Below are 19,234 nucleotides of genomic sequence, written 5' to 3'. Positions count from 1 at the left end.
CCACAACATCGAAGTCCCAGGTACCAACCCACGCTGCCAGTTCACCCACTTTATTTTGGATGCTCCTCGCGTTGAAGTACACATACTTCAAACCAGGTTCTCGCTTGCCAGTATCAGATACTTGATTTTGGAACTCCCTACTCTCATCCTCTTCTGTACCTGTCCTACAATTTTGGTTCCCATCCCCCTGCTGTATTAGTTTAAATACACCTGAATAGTTTTATTGAATTTCCCACCCAGGATATTGGTACCCCACTGGTTTAGATGAAGACCATCCAGCTTGTAGAGGTCCCAACTACCCTAGAAAGAGCTCCAGTTATCCAAAAGCCCGAAACCCTCCCTCCTGCACCATCCCTGTAGCCACGTGTTCAACTCCTTTCTCTCCCTATTCCTCACCTCACTAGCATGTGGCACGTGAACTCCCTAATATCAACATCCTGGGAGTTACCATTGACCAGAAACTGAACTGGACTCTCCACATTAACACAATGGCTACAGGAGCAGGTCAGAGGCTAGGATTCCCACAGTGAGTAACTCACCTCCAGACTCCCAAAATCTATCCACCATTTACAAGGCACAATTCAGGACTCTGATGAAATACTCCCCACTTGCCTGGATGGGTGCAGCTCCAACAATACTCAAGAAGCTTGGCACCATCCAGATCAAAGCAGCTACTTGATTGGCAAAACATGCACAAACAAGGAGTCACACAATGGCTCAGTGACTATCACTGCTGCCTCACAGCACCAGGGACTTGGGTTCAATTCCACCCTTGGGTGACTGTCTGTATAGAGTTTGCACATTCTCTTCCTGTCTGTGTGGGATTCCTCTTGGTGTCCTGGTTTCCTCCACAGTGCAAGGATGTGCATGCTAGATGGATTGGCCATACTAAATTGCGTACAGTGTCCTGCGAGTATGTGGATTAGTCATGGGAAATGCAGGGTTATAGGGATAGGAGTGGGTCTGGAAGGAATGCCCTTCAAAGGGTTAGTGTGGACCCAGTGGGCCAAAAGGGATTTTGGGCTGTAGGGATTCCATGATTCACTCCTTCCAATACTGACACTCAGTAGCAGCAGTATGTACTCTCAACAAGGTGCACAGCAGAGATTCACGAAGACTTTTTAGTCAGCATCTTCTAAACCCAGGACCACTCCCAACAGGAAGGACAAAAGGCAGCAAACACATGGGAATACCACCACCTACAAGTTCTTCTCCAAAGCCATTCGCCATCCTGGCTTGGAAATAAATTACCGATCCATCACTGACACTGGGTCAAAATCCTGGAATTCCCTCCCTAATGGCACTTTGGCCCAAAAACTTGCCCATAATATTTTTTCACACCAAAATATTCTCAGTCTTCCATTTATTTCCAGAAGGGCAAAACTTTCTTTGGAATAATACAAAGAACGGTGGATGCTGGAAATCAGAAACAAAAGCGATGACCCAGAGAAGGGTCTCAAGAAGGGTACCTGGACTTGAAACATTGACTGTGTTTCTCTCTCCACAGACGCTGCCAGCCCTGCTGAGTTTCTCCAGAAATTTCTGTGTTTGTTTCAGATTTTCTTTGTACTTGTCCGCTCATAGTAGAAACCTCGACCAGGGAGGACTGTGTAAGCGGAACGTATATTTTGTGAGCATATCTACTAGGATGTGTTTCTACTCTTACATCTGCTTTTTCCCATGTGGGGAATCACAGATTAATTTCTGTACTCTACCAACATTTCCATGTGTAAACCAGGCAGGGCCTGTTGAGAAGGTCATTTTGAATAGGTCCCCCATTATGTAGTAGGTGGAAGGAGGTGTACATCAGAGAGGACACAGCTCCTGTGTTGTGCTTTCATGGCTTGCCAAGTTTGATGCTAAGTGAATGTGCCAGTGTAAACACTGGCACACTTTGACAATGGCGTTTAGGTTTGTATGCCAGGCTATAAATAGAGCAGTGACCCACAAAGTCATACTAAATGTTTGATACGAGCAAGGGCAAAAGCCTGAGATGAAAAAGGCTGTCACCGTATTGAAACTCTTCTTCCATTAAGAAAGAATGATTTGCATTTACGTCACTTATTCATCAAATGCTGAGAGTATTTGAAGCAGGCCTTTTAACCCACTGTGTCTGTGCTGGCCGTCTGAATGAACAATGCACCACATGTCACTCTCCTGCTTTCTCCTTTGCAAATGATGATTCAAATACCTCTCTAATGTCCTGGTTGCATCTTCCTCTACCAGGCTCTTGGGCAGTGCATTTCAGATCCTAACCACTTATGAAATAGTTGCTCCTCATGATGTCATTGCCTGTCTTTGTTAACTACCTAACATCATATTCTCCATCCGTGTCTTTATTCGTTTATTGGACGTGGGTGTCACTGGCTGGGCCAGCATTTATTGCCCGTCCCTAGTTGCCCCTAGATAAGGTGGTGGTGAGCTGTCTTCTTGAACCGCTGTAATCCCTGTGCTGTGGGTAGACCCACAATGCCCTGAGGGAGGGAATTTCAGGATTTTGACCCAGTGACAGTGAATGAACGGGGATATATCTCCAAGTGAGGATGGTGAGTGGCTTGGAGGGGAACCTTCAGGTGGTGGTTTTCCCATGTATTTGCTGCCATTGTCCTTCCATACTGTAGTGGTCGTGGGTTTGGAACAATTTCGCTCTACATTCTCTGGATTGATATTTTCTAATCAACCTGTTCAAGGATGTTATTACAAGTTTCTGGAGCAGGTGGGACTTGAACACAAGTCGCCTAGCTCAGAGGTAAGGAAACTACTCCTGCACCATGAGACTAGACACCTCTTGATTTTGAACAACTGTGTCAAGCCTCCCCTTAATCTTCTCTTCTCAAGGAAAGCAGATCAACATTATTCTATCTAACAGAGTCTCTGATCTAACGTCTCTAATCTGACAATGTCTGCAATCTAACTTTATGTTCACTAGAGTTTGGAAGAGTGGTGATAGTGGGTAGGCTGAGGTGATAATTTCAAAGAAATCTATAAAATTCTACCTTGACAGGGTCAATGCAGGAAGGATGTTCCTGATGACCAGGGAGGCCAGAACCAGGGGTCACAGTCTGAGGATACAGGGTGGGCCATTTAGGACTGAGATGATTAGATTTACTGCCACTTGAGTACAGGAGTACGGTGAAACGTATACCAAGTTGCCCTTCTCTAGTGCCATCTTAGTGTACAAAAGGCCGGATTAAAAACAGAACCAGAAAGAAAAGAAACAGTCAAAAGAAAAAGAAACCTCATCTCCGCTATGTTCCCCGCTGCCAAACAAACAAAGCCACAAAGTCAATCCCTCAGTCTGTGAGTGCTTAGATGCCCCTAGATTAGGTTGTGGTGAGCTGTCTTCTTGAACCGCTGTAGTCCCTGTGCTGTGGGTAGACCCACAATGCCCTTAGGGAGGGAATTCCAGGATTTTGACCCAGTGACTGTGAATGAACGGGGATATATCTCCAAGTCAGGATGGTGAATGGCTTGGAGGGGAACTTGCAAATGGTGGTGTTCCCATGTATCTGCTGCTCTTGTCCTTCCATATGGAAGTGGTCGTGGGTGCTCCAAGACCCTGCATGCCGTCTCTGCCTTCAGGTACCTCAGCCACTATATGGAGTTGCACCACCCCCGCTAGAACCCAGGCCGCTGTTCTTCGGCACCATCTTGCCTCCTCCAATGTCATTGCTGCCATGAGTCTGCTGAAGCTGCCGGGCAAAACTGGGCTCAAACGCAATGCTGGGCCCACTGCGCCAAAACAACTGGTGCCCCATTCTGGCTTACATTGCTGCTGCTGCCGTCTCACCCAGGCAGTGGGCAGCCTGTGGAATTCACTGTTGTAGAAAGCAGTTGCGGTCAAAACATTGAGGTGTACAAAATAATGAGAGGAATAGATAGAGTCAATAGCCAGAGAGGGCAGGATTGACTAGTACGAGAAGTCATAGTTTGAAGATATTAGGAGGAAGGTATAAAGGAGACGTCAGAGGTAGGTTCTTTATGCAGAGAGTAGTGAATGCATGGAATGTGTTGCCAGCTGTGGTGGTGGAGGCAGAGTCACTGGGGGACATTTAAGCGACTGCTGCGCATGCACATGGATAGCAGTGGGTTGAGGGGTGCGTAGGTTAAGTTACTATATTTTACATTAGGATTAAATCTCAGCACAACATGATGGGCCAAAAGGCCTGTTCTGTGCTGTACTTTTCTATGTTCTATGTTTCCAAGAAGGAGTTCGAAATAGTTGTTGATGGAAACTGTTCAAAGGGTACGGGGAGAAAGTGGGAATAGGCTACTGAATTGGATGATCAGCCATGATCATATTGAATAGCAGAGCTGGCTCAAATGGTTGAATGGCCTATTCCTGCTCCTATTTTGCATGTTTCTAATTTATAACTGGACAAGTCAGACTCAGACTGAAACCTGGATTGATAGATCATAATTTTTGTGCTTTGTTTTTAACAAGGTCATCTTACACTGAAATGCAATGTTGCAGATTTGGTTTTAAACACAAAACAAGAGGTTTATTTCACAAAAGAAATGAAGGCAAAATAAACTCAAACTGAGGTTACTAAGAGTAAACTCACAGTAGACAGAGTAAACTTAAATTGAGTACACATTTCTTCGGCATCTGCAGTCCTTAGTTTCTCCTAGCTGAGTACACAGAAAACATGCTGAAACACGTGGTAAAGTGTCATCCTATCAATCACAAAACACCTCTGTGCAGTATCCAAAAGTACCCCATGTTCAGTACTCAAACGAGAGAAATCCCTTTCTCTAACAACTGAATGCATTTAATTTAACCCTGTCTTCAACTCCCCATCTGGAAATTCTGCTAGCCTTTTTCTGGATCTTTCATGCACAGAGTTTAAACTTTCTTTGCTTCAAGTACCTCTTCAGGGTTTTATTCAAGCACTTATGGTCTGAAACTATTACTGAACACTCCTTTCTGAGGTAATCTATTTTAGGTATCTTCTCAGAAGCAGTGCTTTATACATCCATCTTCATCAAGAAGGCATATGGTATACGTGCCTTCATTGGATGGGGTATTGAGTATAAGAGCTGGCAGATCATGTTAAAATTGTACAAGACATTGGTTCGGCCACATTTAGAATACTATGTACAGTTCTGGTCGCCACATTACCAAAAGGATGTGGATGCTTTGGAGAGGGTGCAGAGAAGGTTTAGGAGGATGTTGCCTGGTATGGAAGGTGCTAGCTATGAAGTGAGGTTGAGTAGGTTAGGTTTGTTTTCATTAGAAAAAAGGAGATTGAGGGGGGACCTGATTGAGGTTTTCAAAATCATGAAGGGTATAAAGTTAAAAATCACACCAGGTTATAGTCCAACAAGTTTAATTGGAAGCACACTAGCTTTCGGAGCGACGCTCCTTCATCAGGTGATTGTCCAATCTTCTTGGAGATCCTCTCCACTTTAAGCCGGCGGTTAGTGGTGTAGATAGTAGTCATGACACAATCACCTGATGAAGGAGCATTGCTCCGAAAGCTAGTGTGCTTCTAATTAAACTTGTTGGACTATAACCTGGTGTTGTGTGATTTTTAACTTTGTACACCCCAGTCCAACACCGGCATCTCCGAATTATGAAGGGTATAGACAGGGTGGATAAAGATAAGCTTTTTCCCAAGGTGAAGGATCCAATAACAGAGGTCACACTTTCAAGGTGAGAGGAGAAAAGTGTAAGGGGGATACACGGGGCGAGTACTTCACACAGAGGGTGGTGGGCATTTGGAACGTGTTACCAGCAGAAGTGATAGAGGCAGGTATGGTAGATTCATTTAAAATGCGTCTGGACAGATGCATGAGTAGGTGGGGAGCAGAGGGATACAGATGCTTAGGAACTGGGTGATAGGTTTAGACAATAAATTTGGATTGGCTCAGGCTTGGAGGGCCAAAGGGCCTGTTCCTGGGCTGTAAATTTTCTTTGGGGTTCTTTATTCTTGTTCAAAGGTATGTACGGAATGACCTCAATCTGAAACTTAAAAAAAACTTTTATTTTCAAACTTAAGTGTCTCCCATAAGCTTCAAAAAATCCATAAATTTCTAACATAAACCCTGATGCACAACTGTTATAAACCTTCCTAATTTATTCCTGATGAAGGGCTTATGCCTGAAACGCCAACTCTCCTGCCCCTCAGATGCTGCCTGACCTGCTGTGCTTTTCCAGTGCCACATTTTGACTCTCCAGTATCTGCAGTCCTCACTTTCTCCTAAATCCTCCTGGTGTCCACACACGATAATTAGTATTGAAAGCTACCTATCACACACACATACACACGAATACACACACACACACGAACACACACAGACACACAGACATATATACATATCACACTCTTCATCACCATATGCAGAAAATTCTGTGTATACATATTATAGGACAAAAGAAAAGATGTTTGAAATGCAAGACCAAAAGAAGCTCTAGAAATTAGTGTCTCAGTGATTTGGCCATTTGATCAAAGCTGAAAAAACTATTGAGATCTCCTCTCGAAGGCAAAGTGGAGGGCATCACAAAGATGCATTGCTCTGTGTGTAGCTGGATAATGGGATGTCACAGATAGGCTACACTGAATGTTTGAGGATGGCAGAAGATGAACAAGAGTAGCACCAGGACAGCAGATTCCCTGCAGGAGGAGCCAGAAGCAGGAAGATAAGTTTTTCTTTACAAATAGAGGATTGAATTACTTCACGTACCAGGAGAAGCTGGAAAATTTCCGACTGTTTAACTCGGAATAGAGAGGGTTAAGAGATGACTTCATACAGACTTTCAAAAGGATGTGAGGTCATGACCAGTTAGATAGGTGAGAAACATTCATCACTGTCGGATTTGTCAGGATTGAATGCTCTAACTTATAGACATGCAGGATGTGGGTCTCACTGGCAGGCCCAGCATTTTATTAGCCATCCTTCATCACTTTGAAGAAGGTGCAAGTGAGCTGCCTTGAGTACTTGCAATCCCTGGAATCTGTAATTTCGGCAGTGCTGAATGGATTTGTTACATTATATTGAATATGTACCCTTGATTAGAAATATTCCCTTGAGGTTCAAAGTGTGAATTCAGAACATTTGAAATAACTAGTTTGTTCTTCAGAGAGACTTAGGGTGGACTACATTTTAAAATAGTCTCTTCCCAAAAAGGAAGAGAAATGTAGTAAATTGTACTTGTTCTGGTTTACTCAACAAATCCATTGATAATGTGTAATTCTGCCATTTTTCACAGATGAATTCCTTGTTTTGTCTTGTATCTGCAGTAATTCGAAATGGAGCTGGTAGGGGGAAAGATGCAGCCAATTTTATTTTCATTGCGATCTTCACCGTTTTCTTTCCAGTAACAACTCACTGGTTTGCTGCTGTGCTGTTTAAAAACAAAAATAGCTCCAGACTGTTAGCACTTACAGATTCACAGAGTAATACAGCCAGAAACAGACCCTTCTGTCCAACTCAGCCATGCCAATCAGACATCCCAATCTGAGCTAGTCCCATTTGCCAGCATTTCAGACACTGTTTCACATGCACAACACTGATTCCTTTAGGGACGGAAATCTGTGACAGAAAGACAGGTCGTTGCTTCTCTCATCACTATCCATCGCTTCGGACTACAACATACATGCTCTAGGACATGGATTATGGCAGATGAGGATACTTGAATCAATGATAAATCTGAAATTAAAAGATAGCCGAATGGCAACCACTGTTGTAAAAATCTGTCAGATTCAGTAATGTCTTTTATAGAAGGAATCCTGTCAGCCTTACGTGGTCCACATTTCCTGAAGAAGGGCTTATGCCCGAAATGTCGATTCTCCTGCTCCTTGGATGCTGCCTGACCTGCTGCGCTTTTCCAGCAACACATTTTTCAGCTCTGATCTCCAGCATCTGCAGTCCTCACTTTCTCTTACGTGGTCCATGTGTCTTCTTTTTTAATTCATCCATGGAATGTGGCTGTCACTGGTCAATAACATTTACTGCCCATCCTAATGACCCAGAGGACACCATAAGAGTCACCACATTGCTGTGGGTCTGGAGTCACATGTAGGCCAGACCAGGTGAGAATGGCAGTTTCCTTCCCTGAAACATATTTGTAAACCAGATGGGTTCTTCCTGACGATCAACAACAGTTTTATGGTCATCAGACTCTGAATTTAATACTGAATTAAAATTCCACCATCTGCCATGGTGGGATTCCAACTTGGGTTCGCAGAACATTACCTGGCTCTCTGGGTTAATACCATGAGTCTATCTCCAGTCCAAGCATGCCAGTCAATTCCAAGCACTGGGTGGCGATGGGCAATAAATGCTGGCCCAGCCAGTGATACCCATGTCCCATGAATAAATACAAACAAATTCCTGCCCTGAAGAAGAGTCCTATTGAACTCAAAACATTCACTCGTTTCTCTCACCACAGATGCTGCTGGACCTGCTGAGTTTCTCCAGCATATACTGTTGCTATTTCAGGTTTCCAGCATCTGCGATATTTAGCTTTTAAACAAAAAAAATCCTTAATCTCTCATTTGGCTATCCATGCATTGGCCATTGGAAATGTGATTTCACCTATAATCTCCCCAACATTCAGCAGAATTGAAAACGTCTGTCAGTCTTCCTCAAGTTTATTAGAGTGAAGCGAAGACTTCAAATTTCCCTAATCTCTTCCCATGACTGAAGAGAAACTGGATTGAGCAGCCTTTACTGAGCTGCTGTGGCTGTAAATCCCATGTCAGTCGGTGAGTGTGATGGTGTTTGGAATTGCTGGTTTTTTCATACTGTCACCGCGCTTGCCTTTCTCAGAAAAGATGGCAGGAATGTTGTATGAAGTGACTTGGAACATTGCTCCTGTCCCCTCTGTGAATTGTATGTACTGCAGCTGGATTCTTTAATTCTCTTGCGGGACATGGATGTGAGCATGACTGACTGGGCCAGCATTTATTGCCCGTCCCTGGTTGTCCTTGAGAAGGTGGTGGTGAGCTACCTTTTCCAACTGCTGTGGTCTCTGTGCGGTGGGTTGTCTCACAATGCCATTAGGGAGGGAATTCCAGGATTTTGACCCAGCAACAGTGAAGGAATGATGATATATTTCCAAGTCAGGATAGTGAGTGGTTTGGAGGTGGTGGTATTCCCATGTATGTGCTGTCCCTGTGTAAATGCAAATCCTTTCTTCAATCTGTGGTGACTGAGGGAGAGACAGGGCTGAAGGAGAGACAGGGCTCTGGCACTGGGTCTATTCTGTGATGTGGCGTGAGTATGTGAAAAGTCAGGCAGCTGAGAATGCTGCACAGGTGCCACTGTAGTCCCTCAGGTTTCAGTTATGTAACTGTGCTGACCATTGCGGAGGACAGAGCGATGGAGGAATGCATTTCCACATTTGTCGGTCATGACCCCAAGCTGACTGGAAGCCCGCTTCCTTCCTTGTTAATATTACAGAGTCCATGGGCACTGTGTTGGTGCCTTGTGATAGTGTTTCTTATATGTCAATGGGATGAGAAGGCCACAGATTTATTCTGCTTTAAAACATTGTACAAATCGCAGACTCCTTTCTGAATTGACCCTTCCCTTTGTATGCAGGCTGTGTCATCTGGATCTGAAGGGCTGCAGTTAGTGAAATACCTTGTCAATGGGGGCATGAGGTTGTTCATCCCTTTAGAATCCTAAAACAGAAATTATATCCAAAGTTCATCAGTCAGTTTAGGAGCTTCCATATGATGAGAAACCTCCCCTCCCCTCCAGATGCATGCGTTGTTTTACTTAGTGACAAACCACTGTTCAGATGCAAAATCATCTCCAAGATTCCAGGCGTGGGTTTTTTTTCATTTCAATTCATTCTGTTGGTAGGGCTAACATTTATTGCCCAGTCCTAAGTGTCCAGATGGCAGTTAGGAATCCACCTCATTGCTGTGGGTCTGGAGTCACATATATTCCAGACCAGGTAAGGATGCAAACTTCCAGACTGGTTTCCTGGTCCCCATTAAGGCTCCTGCTTTTAATTTGAGGTATTTGCTACTGAGTTTAAATTTCACAATGGGCCACAGTGGGATGTGAACCCACATGCTCAAACATTAACCTCAGGTTCTGGATTACTAAGGCCAGTGACATTACCACTATGCCACCACCTCCCCATATTGAGGCCCTAATGGTAGCCGTTAGAACTTAGGAACATTCTATTGTGACTGGCATTATCATAATTACAAACAGGGGTTGGTTAGCTTGGAGCTGGTTTGCGATGACAACAGCGTGGGTTCAATTCCCACACTGGTTGAAGTTACCATATAAGGACTCTCCTACTTAACCTGTCCCCTGTTGTGTGGTTATCCTTGGATTTAACCACCACCAGTCTCTCTCTCTCTCTCTAATGAGAGAGCACCATATGGGCTAGTAGGCCTACGGCGACTTTACCTTAATAATAGCCATGTAAAGCAAACTTTGTACAACTGGAATTGTTTCTCTCATTGTCATTTACTTGGCCTTCTGTTTTCTTGCTGAGATCCTGCAGTGCCAGCAATGCAGCTGTTCTCGCCAGCACCACCTGATGGATGTTAAAAGTACAACAGCCCTAACCATCAAATCCTGCAATCCGTCCATCACCCCTTCCCTCTCATGTACACGCCCGCACACCAAGACACACACAAACATTCCAAGACACACACACACACAGGAACACAGACACAAATAAAGGAACACCTCCAAGACACACACACATATAAACACACACACTTAAACACACACACACACCTCACCATCAGTATTCGCTGCAAAGGTTCACAGTCAAGATGTTGGATTCCTCTAAAGATCACTGAAACACTGAAAGTGGCAGGATAGGTGGTGGCATTAGTTAATAAAGCATATAGTGTTCTTGGCTTTATTAATGGGGCAAAGAATACAAGAGCAAAGAGGTGATACTGAGCTAATACCTCAGCTGCAGTACTGTTTGTAGTTGTGGGTGCAACATTATAGGAAAGATGTGAATATATCAGAGAAGTATTTTAGAAGAATGCTTCCAGGAAGTGAGAAACTTCAGTGATGAGGATAGATTAAAGAAATTGGGACAGTTCTCCTTGGAGAGAAGAAGGATGAAAAGAGATTTTCAAAATTGTGAGCAGGATGATGGATCGTGGATAGTTAAAAGATGTTCCTGCTCGTAAAAGGAACAAGAAAGAGAGGGTATAGATTTAAAACGATGTACAAATGAAGCAAGAGTAAAGTGAAAAAAATGTTTTCATTCAGCAATTATTTAGGGTGTGGAAAATGTACTGCCGGGAAATATGGTGTTAAGCAGGCCTTTAACACTAGGTTCTGGATCAGTGGTGCTGGAAGAGCACAGCAATTCAGGCAGCATCCGAGGACAGGCAAAATTCCTCGGATACTGCCTGAATTGCTGTGCTCTTCCAGCACCACTGATCCAGAATCTGGTTTCCAGCATCTGCAGTCATTGTTTTTACCTCTTTAACACTAGGTCTTGTTTGAAGAGCCAGCACAGTCACGATGGGCTGAACAGCCTCCTTCTACACTCTAATAGTTCTGTGAACAGTGAAATGGGAGTGGGTGGGCAAGTAGAGTTCATAGAATCTTTGCAGTATGGAAGCAGGCCATTCAGTTCATCAAGTCCACACACCAACACTGTGAAGAGCATCCCACTCAGACCCATCCTCTTACTCTATTCCTGTAACCCTGCATTTCCCATGGCTGATGCACCCAGCCTGCACATCCCTGGACACTATGGGCAATTTAGCACGGTCAATTCACCCAAGCTGCACAACTTTGGCCTGTGGGAGGAAACCGGAGCACCTGGAGGAAACCCACACAGACATGAGAAGAATATGCAGACGCCACACAGACAGTCGCCCGAGGCTGGAATCAAACTCAGATCCCTGGTGCTGTGAGGCAGCAGTGCTAACCTCTGAGCCACAATGCCGCCCCATGCAGTTGAAGCCCATGATTATAATAAATGTTGGAGTAAGCTCAACAGGTCATTTTGGATTCTTCTATTCTTATTTTACAAAGTGCAACTGTGCCACCACCCCATCTTCCACTCTACTTAGCCAAACATCAGCATCATAAGACACTCCCTTGGCACTTATTTCTGATGAAGAGCTTATACTCGAAACGTCGACTCTCTTGCTCCTTGGATGCTGCCTGACCAGCTGAGCTTTTCCAGCACCACACTTGTCGAGTCTGATTTTCCAGGACATTGCCATGGTGTTAGAACTACAGGTGAGCTCCACAGCCTCCTGGGTAATTAAAAAGAATGTGCAAGATCTGAACACTTTCCTTTTTGTTTTCAAAGACCTGGCTCCTGGTCATGAAGGTATGTCGCTTCTAGCAAGCAGATCTGAGCCACATAATGAACTTGACTGATCATCTTAAACTGGTTGTTAGTGTAGCTATTAGCCCACACTCCAGGTTGTTCAACAAGTGCTGACCAATCATAGAATCACATTCATAAAGAGATACTGTGTGAACCGACGGAGGCATTACCACGGCCAATCAGAGTCGACTTGCCAACCAGCCAGTATCAATTTCTCCTGTCATATAAATTCTGATAATTAAAATTTAGCATTCTTGCATTATCTTGATAAATGTAGGATGTACAGCTTTCGCAACATGTTTCTCTTTTGCAGGAATGTTGTACTTTTATAAAAATTCAAAGCAATTGTGGATGCAGAGTCAATGCAGTTCAGTGAGCTAGGCATAATAGGTAAAAGGAAATTGGTAAGTTATTCTAGTACCAAACACACTTGCTGAACTGCGATACTATATTAACTTGGTAATGTGTTTCCCCATCATTTTATAAACATCCATCTTATTCTAAATCCTCCTGTTTAGAATCTGAATAAATTGTGTTATAATACTGAGAGATAAGATTGTCTATTTGCCCCCTGGTGACAAACAAGATATGGGCTTTGCTTTGAGTAGCAAACAAAATTGCCTTCTTTATGATTGGAGAAAGCTCTCCATCAGTATATGATTTTCTTTTCTCATTATTGTCATTGTGCAGGGAACAACAGCATCACCGTCAGGAGCCTCATCTATCCCCGCTGCTCCAGGTAAGAATGGTCAACTCATTCCTCTCACATTGCTGATCTCCTGCGTTGTTACATTAATGACAAAGCTTGAACCTACGGAGGGGCTGAGTGAAAAGGTGAATAGCTGTGTGAGATAGCCTGATGAAATCCAGATATGCATGAGTTATGGTTTGTGTGCGATTATTATGTGTAGATTTGCACTCTGCCCTTTGCATTGAAGGAGTCTGCTGTTTATTTTCTGCTGAGATGTAGGATATGTGATTCAGGCCTGTTGAAGACTTTTAGTTATTGCCATATTGTGAATGAAGTACAATGGCCAAAATAGTTGTTGAGATAAGTAACTAGAGCATTGGGGCTGAAGAGGATTTGTTGCCTACGAGATGGGATACAGATTGGTGTACTGAAGGAACAGCTTTGTTTCTAGGGATCTTGTTCTCTCATAGTTTTCAGGATGCAAAGAAACAGCAAAGGCAGTATGCATTATGTGGTTCCTGTGAACTTACTGAGCATTCTTCACACCAGAGAGAGAGAGAGAGAGAGAGAAGTATCAATCAGGCTATTTATCTTTTATTTATTCACTTGCGGAATGTGTGTGTTGTTGGCTAGGCCAGCATTTTGTGTCCACCTCTCGTTGCCTTGGTGAAGGTGGAGGGAAGTGGAGGAAGACAGAAGGATTCTGTCTTCCTGAGGTTCTGCCATTAGGGAGGGATTTCCAGGAATTTGATCCAGTGATGCTGAAGAAAGGGCGATATATTTTCAAGTTAGAATGGTGAGTGGCTTGGAAGGAAACTTACTCCCATGGGTCGTATCCCATGAGTTTGCTTTTTCTTTTACTCACTCATGAGATTTGGTTTTTGACCCAGCGACAGTGAAGGAACGGTGATATATATCCAAGTTGGGATGGTGGTTAACTCGGAGGGGAACTTGCAGGTGGTGGTGTTCCCATGTATCTGCTGCCATTGTCCTTCAAGATGGAAGTGGTCATGATTTTGGAAGGTGCTGTCTGAGGATCTTTTATGAATTTCTCTTGTGCATCTTGTAGATAGTACACACTACTGCGACTGACCATTGGTGGTGGAGGGAGTGGAAGATTGTGGATGTGATGCCAACCAAGCGGCTGCTTTGTCCTGGATGGTATTGAGGTTCTTGAGTGTTGTTGCAGCAACAGTAGTGCGGGCAAGTGGGGAGTATTCCATTCCTCTCATCCTTCATGTGGTAGAGTTTGTTTTGGTGAGTTACTGAGATGAATCTTATAGGGTGCTACACACTGTTGTCATTGTGTATTGGGACCATAGACCCTGAGTGTTGATGGTGATGAATGGGGCAAACAAACAGGAGCTTTCTTCTAGGTGGTGTTGAGCTTCTTGAATATGGCTAGAATTGCACTTATCCAGGCAAGTGGGGAATATTTTAGTGAGATTTCCTTCCCCAAAGGACATCAGCAAAACTGGTTTTGTCTTTTTCCTTTAACAACAATCAACAATAGTTACATGGTCAGTATCTCTTTGCATGTCTTGGTGGCGTAGATGTGAAAGAAACTGTCCCCATTGGCAGCAGGGTCAGGAATTAGAGGATGTAGATCATTAATCATAAAGTCATTGAATCATATGGTACAGAAGTGGCCCTTTGGCCCATTGTAGCCTGTACCAGCAACAAAAATCATCACCCTATCTACATTAATCCCACTTTTCAGCCCTTAGCCCATAGCCTTCAGTGCTGTGATGTTTCAGTTACTCATCCATGTACATTTTGAAGACAGTTGAAGACTAACATTCTTAACATTGAAGACAATTGGTAAAGGAACCAGAGGGGAAGTGAGGAAACATCTTTGTTATGAAGAGAATTGCTGTGATCTGTAGTGTGCTGCCTGAAAGGGTAGTGAAAGCACACTGAACAGGAGCTCTCAAAAGTGAAATGAATAATTGTTGAGCAGAAAGAAATTGCAGGAGACTGAGGCAAATGGGTAGCTGTAAGAGCTAAATGATGCATGATGGGCCAAATGTTTCCCTTCCTGTGATGACACAGGGATAGCAAGCCAAACCAAATCAGCCTCACTATCACTGGACTCACTACACACTGAATTTAAAACTTTCTGTGACCACAAACTTGCTCGATTGTTTCCAACCAGACTTTACAAGTAATAGATCTTGGACATACGTTTATAACTTAATAAAAAATGACCATTTATTCTTAAGAATGCAAATTTAAAAGAAAACAGATGGTAAACATGGCATTCTAACTAATATCTTTTATCCAGGCCCAATGATATTTGATCACAAACCCTACTCAGAAACAGACAGAGAGGCATAATTAAAGGATACATTAAAAAAGCAAAAGATTGTAATTTGTCAGTTCAATAACCATTTTAGTGATGAATACCAGGCCTTTATTCAACCCTTGGGTGGTGGGTTGTATTACAGACATATGGGTCCGGATATCTTGCTTAAATTCTGAAGTCACCAGGCAATGCTAACAATTTCTGCAGACGTCTAGACACTATTACTGGGCTGTGCTCTCAGAACTTTCAACAAGCCAGTAACTAAAAACCAAAAAGCACATTCGTGTCCAGCAGTTTCCAAAGCGAAACCCCCTTCTTCCTGAAACCCAGCCAGAGCCAGTTTGCTCCTTGGTTTCACTTTTTCTACATTTTATCGAGGGCTGACTAGTACTGGAATCCATGGACTGACCAATTCTACCCAGCTGCCAGTCCCTGAGCACAACAACATCTTGGTGTCAAATCATCCACAGGGTTCTGAGATCAGTAATTAACCTGCATTATCTTTCCAGGCCAGCTCCAAACAGCAAACACCAGTCTTTTGTTCTCTCCTTTTTTTTTCAAACAAGCTGCTGTTCCAATTTCAATTCTGAACTGCAATTCTCAAAGTTCCCAGAGGAATAATGTTCAGAGGTTCTCGCAGAGAAACCTAACGCATGGGACAGGAAGGAGGAAGTGAATTGAGGATAGTGTTCTTCAAAGCAGTAGCATGGAAGAGCATGGAGTCAGAACTTCCACGGCAGGTTTGGACTGAGCCAGTCCTTCTTTAAAAAGTGGGTATTCTGTAACTTCAGTGAGTTTATCAGATGACCAGTAGAGCAAAGGACACATGGGATACTGCAAGATTCAACCAAACGTTGTATGAATATAATAGAAAATAGGAAGTCAAGAAGACCATAAGTAATAAGAAAGAGAGAGAAATGGTCAATGGATAATTTTCAGAGTGGAGGAAGGTTTGTGGAGGTCCCCCAGCATCGCTATTGAGACCTTTGTGCTGAGATATATTAATGATCTGGATCTTGGTGTGCAGGGGACAATTTCAACGTTTGCAGATGTAACAATATTTGGAAGAATTGTAAACATTGAGGAGGACAAATATGGAGCTCCAAAAAGACATTGACAAGTTGATGGAGTGGAAGGATAGGTGGCAGATGAGGTTCAATGCAGAGAAGTGAAAAATCACACCACGCCAGATTATAGTCCAACAGGTTTAATTGGAACCACTCGCTTTCGGAGCACTGCTCCTTCATCAGGTGATAGTGGAGGACACAATTGTAAGACACAGAATTTATAGCAAAAATTTACAGTCTGATGTAACTGAAATTATACATTGAAAAATACCTTGATTGTTTGTTGAGTCTTTCATCTGTTAGAATGACCAAGATAGTTTCACTTCTTTCATATGTAAATCACAACACTTTTTTTAAAAGTTACATTCTCAGGTTACCTGTAACAATTGGTATCAGCCAGATAATGTGTTGAAGGTGTTAGCCCCCTGTGTTCCCTGTCTGTGCCATAATGTTTAGACTGATTCTAATCTAAAAAGTAAGTTAACGGAGTCTTACATGGATTCATGCAGTTTTTGTGCAAAGTGCAATGTAACCCTGCAAGTACAAATTCACCCCACAAACATATATGCATATATGTGCATGTGGGTTTATGTGTGTGTGTGTCTGTCTGGGTGGGAGGTTGTGAGTGTGAGAGAGAGTGTATATGTGTGTGTATGTGAGTGTAACTTGCGGAGTGCTACTTGCGGAGCGTTTCAGAGAACACCTCTGGGACACCCGGACCAACCAACCCAACCACCCTGTGGCTCAACATTTCAATTCCCCCTCCCACTCCACCAAGGATATGCAGGTCTTTGGACTCCTCCATCGTCAGACCACAACAAAACGACGGTTGGAGGAAGAACGCCTCATCTTCCGCCTAGGAACCCTCCAACCACAAGGGATGAACTCGGATTTCACCAGTTTCCTCATTCTATCCTGTAAATGACGTTAGATTTGCTGGTGGTATCTAATGGATCCTTTAGGTTCATTAGTCACTGTTTAAGTGCGTTGGTAGGTTTGTGGCTACCATGATGCCAAGGGGTCTGAGTAGTTTGGAAGTCATTTCTGAGAAGTCTTTGATGTAGGGTAATGTGGCTATAGTTTTTGGTTGCGTTGTGTCTGCGTGTTTGTTTCTGAGGAATCGGTGAATTTTGCATATTGGGTACCTGTTTTTTCTTGAAAACGTTGTATAGATATTTTTCTTCTGCTGTTTGTAGCTCTTGGGTGCTGCAGTGTAATGTGACTCATTGAAATAATGTCTTGATGCAGCTCTGTTTGTGGGTGTTGGGATGATTGCTTCTGAAGTTAAGTATTTGGTCTGTGTTTGTTGCTTTTCTGGAGACGCTGGTTCAGAAAAATCGCTGACATCCCTTATCCCTGGAATAATTCTGCACCCTCGCCCTCTCTACTGCCTTTCACATGACTGGTAAAGTATGAGACTCAGAACTGGTTGCAATACTGAAGCTGAAGTCACACCAGTTAAAGCAAGACTAGTTTACCATCACTACTTGTCTCATGTACTCTGTGTCCCCTGTTTGTAAAGCCTAGAATTCTCTGTGACTTTTTAGATTAGAATCAGTCTAAACATTATGGCACAGACAGGGAACACAGGGGGCTAACACCTTCAACACACTATCTGGCTGATACCAATTGTTATAGGTAACCTGAGAATGTAACTTTTAAAAAAAGTGTTGTGATTTACATATGAAAGAAGTGAAACTATCTTGGTCATTCTAACAGATGAAAGTCTCAACAAACAATCAAGGTATTTTTCATTGTATAATTTCAGTTACATCAGACTGTAAATTTTTGCTATAAATTCTGTGTCTTACAATTGTGTCCTCCACTATCACCTGATGAAGGAGCAGCACACTGAAAGCTAGTGGTTCCAATTAAACCTATTGGACTATAACCTGGTGTGGTATGATTTTTAACTTTCTACACCCCAGTCTGACACCGGCATCTCCAAATCAAAGCAGAGAAGTGTGAGGTGAATCATTTTAGAAGGAAGAACATTGATAGATAGTACAAATTGGGGGCACAATTCTAAAGGGGGTGCTGTATCAGAGGAACCTGTGTGTATATTTGCACAGATCACTGAAGATGGCAGGACAGGTGGAGGGTGAAGTTATTAAAATATACAGGGCTTTACTAATAAAACATGCAGTACAATAGCAAGGAGTTGATGTTGAATTTGTTCAAGACACTTATCAGCAAGAATATTGTGTATAGCCATTGGCGCCACGTTATAGGAAAGATGTGAATGTGTTGGAGAGCGTACAAAAAGATGGGTCCAGGAACGAGAAACTTCAGAGATGAGGATCGAGTGAAGAACTTGAGACAGTTCTTCCTGGACAGAAGCAGACTGAGAAGAGATTTAATACAGGTTTTCAAAATCATGAACAAGCAAGACAGAGTAGATAAGGAGAAAATGTTCCCACTCAGAAAAGAAAAAAAAAGAGAAGCAAAAGCAAGAGTGATGTGAGAAAAAAGCTTTTTCACACGGTGAGTAGTTAGCATCTGGAATACATGGCTTGCAAATGTGGTGGGGGCAGGGTCAATTGAGGCCTTCAAGAGTGCATTAGATAATTCTTTGGTTAGAAACGGTGTGCAGGGATATGAGGAAAGGGGCAGAACATTGCGGATCCAGTACAGGCACAATTGGCTGAATGGCCTCCTTCTGTACTGTAATGATTCTCTGATAAGGCATCTTGACCTTTCTCTGCTATACATTATGATCAGTGCTGACCTTTTCACCTCAATTCAACGTTCCTGCCTTTTCCACATGCTTTAGTGCCTCAGGCTCGGATCAGTTTTGGTTTTTAAAAAGACTGTGCCTGTGAGCATGTTCTCTGGGTGTGGAATTCTCGAGGTTCATCATTTCTTAATAAAGACTGATCCCTTAT

General features: G+C 43.1%; 1 protein-coding gene across 4 annotated transcripts in view; it reads left to right on the top strand.

The window, feature by feature from the left end:
• dok7b (docking protein 7b) overlaps positions 1-19,234 on the top strand; it is a 95,439-nt gene that overhangs the window by 45,179 nt on the left and 31,026 nt on the right. For all 4 annotated transcript variants that reach the window (XM_043703645.1, XM_043703653.1, XM_043703659.1 and 1 more), the window contains one exon: positions 12,977-13,025. In XM_043703645.1, coding sequence (XP_043559580.1) covers positions 12,977-13,025 — 49 coding nt within the window. The remainder of the gene's footprint in view (positions 1-12,976; positions 13,026-19,234) is intronic.

This window comes from Chiloscyllium plagiosum, chromosome 2 (assembly GCF_004010195.1).
Source record: "Chiloscyllium plagiosum isolate BGI_BamShark_2017 chromosome 2, ASM401019v2, whole genome shotgun sequence".
NCBI lineage: Eukaryota > Metazoa > Chordata > Chondrichthyes > Orectolobiformes > Hemiscylliidae > Chiloscyllium > Chiloscyllium plagiosum.
Note: the sequence above shows the minus strand (reverse complement) of the source record. Positions and strands in the feature narration are given on the sequence as shown.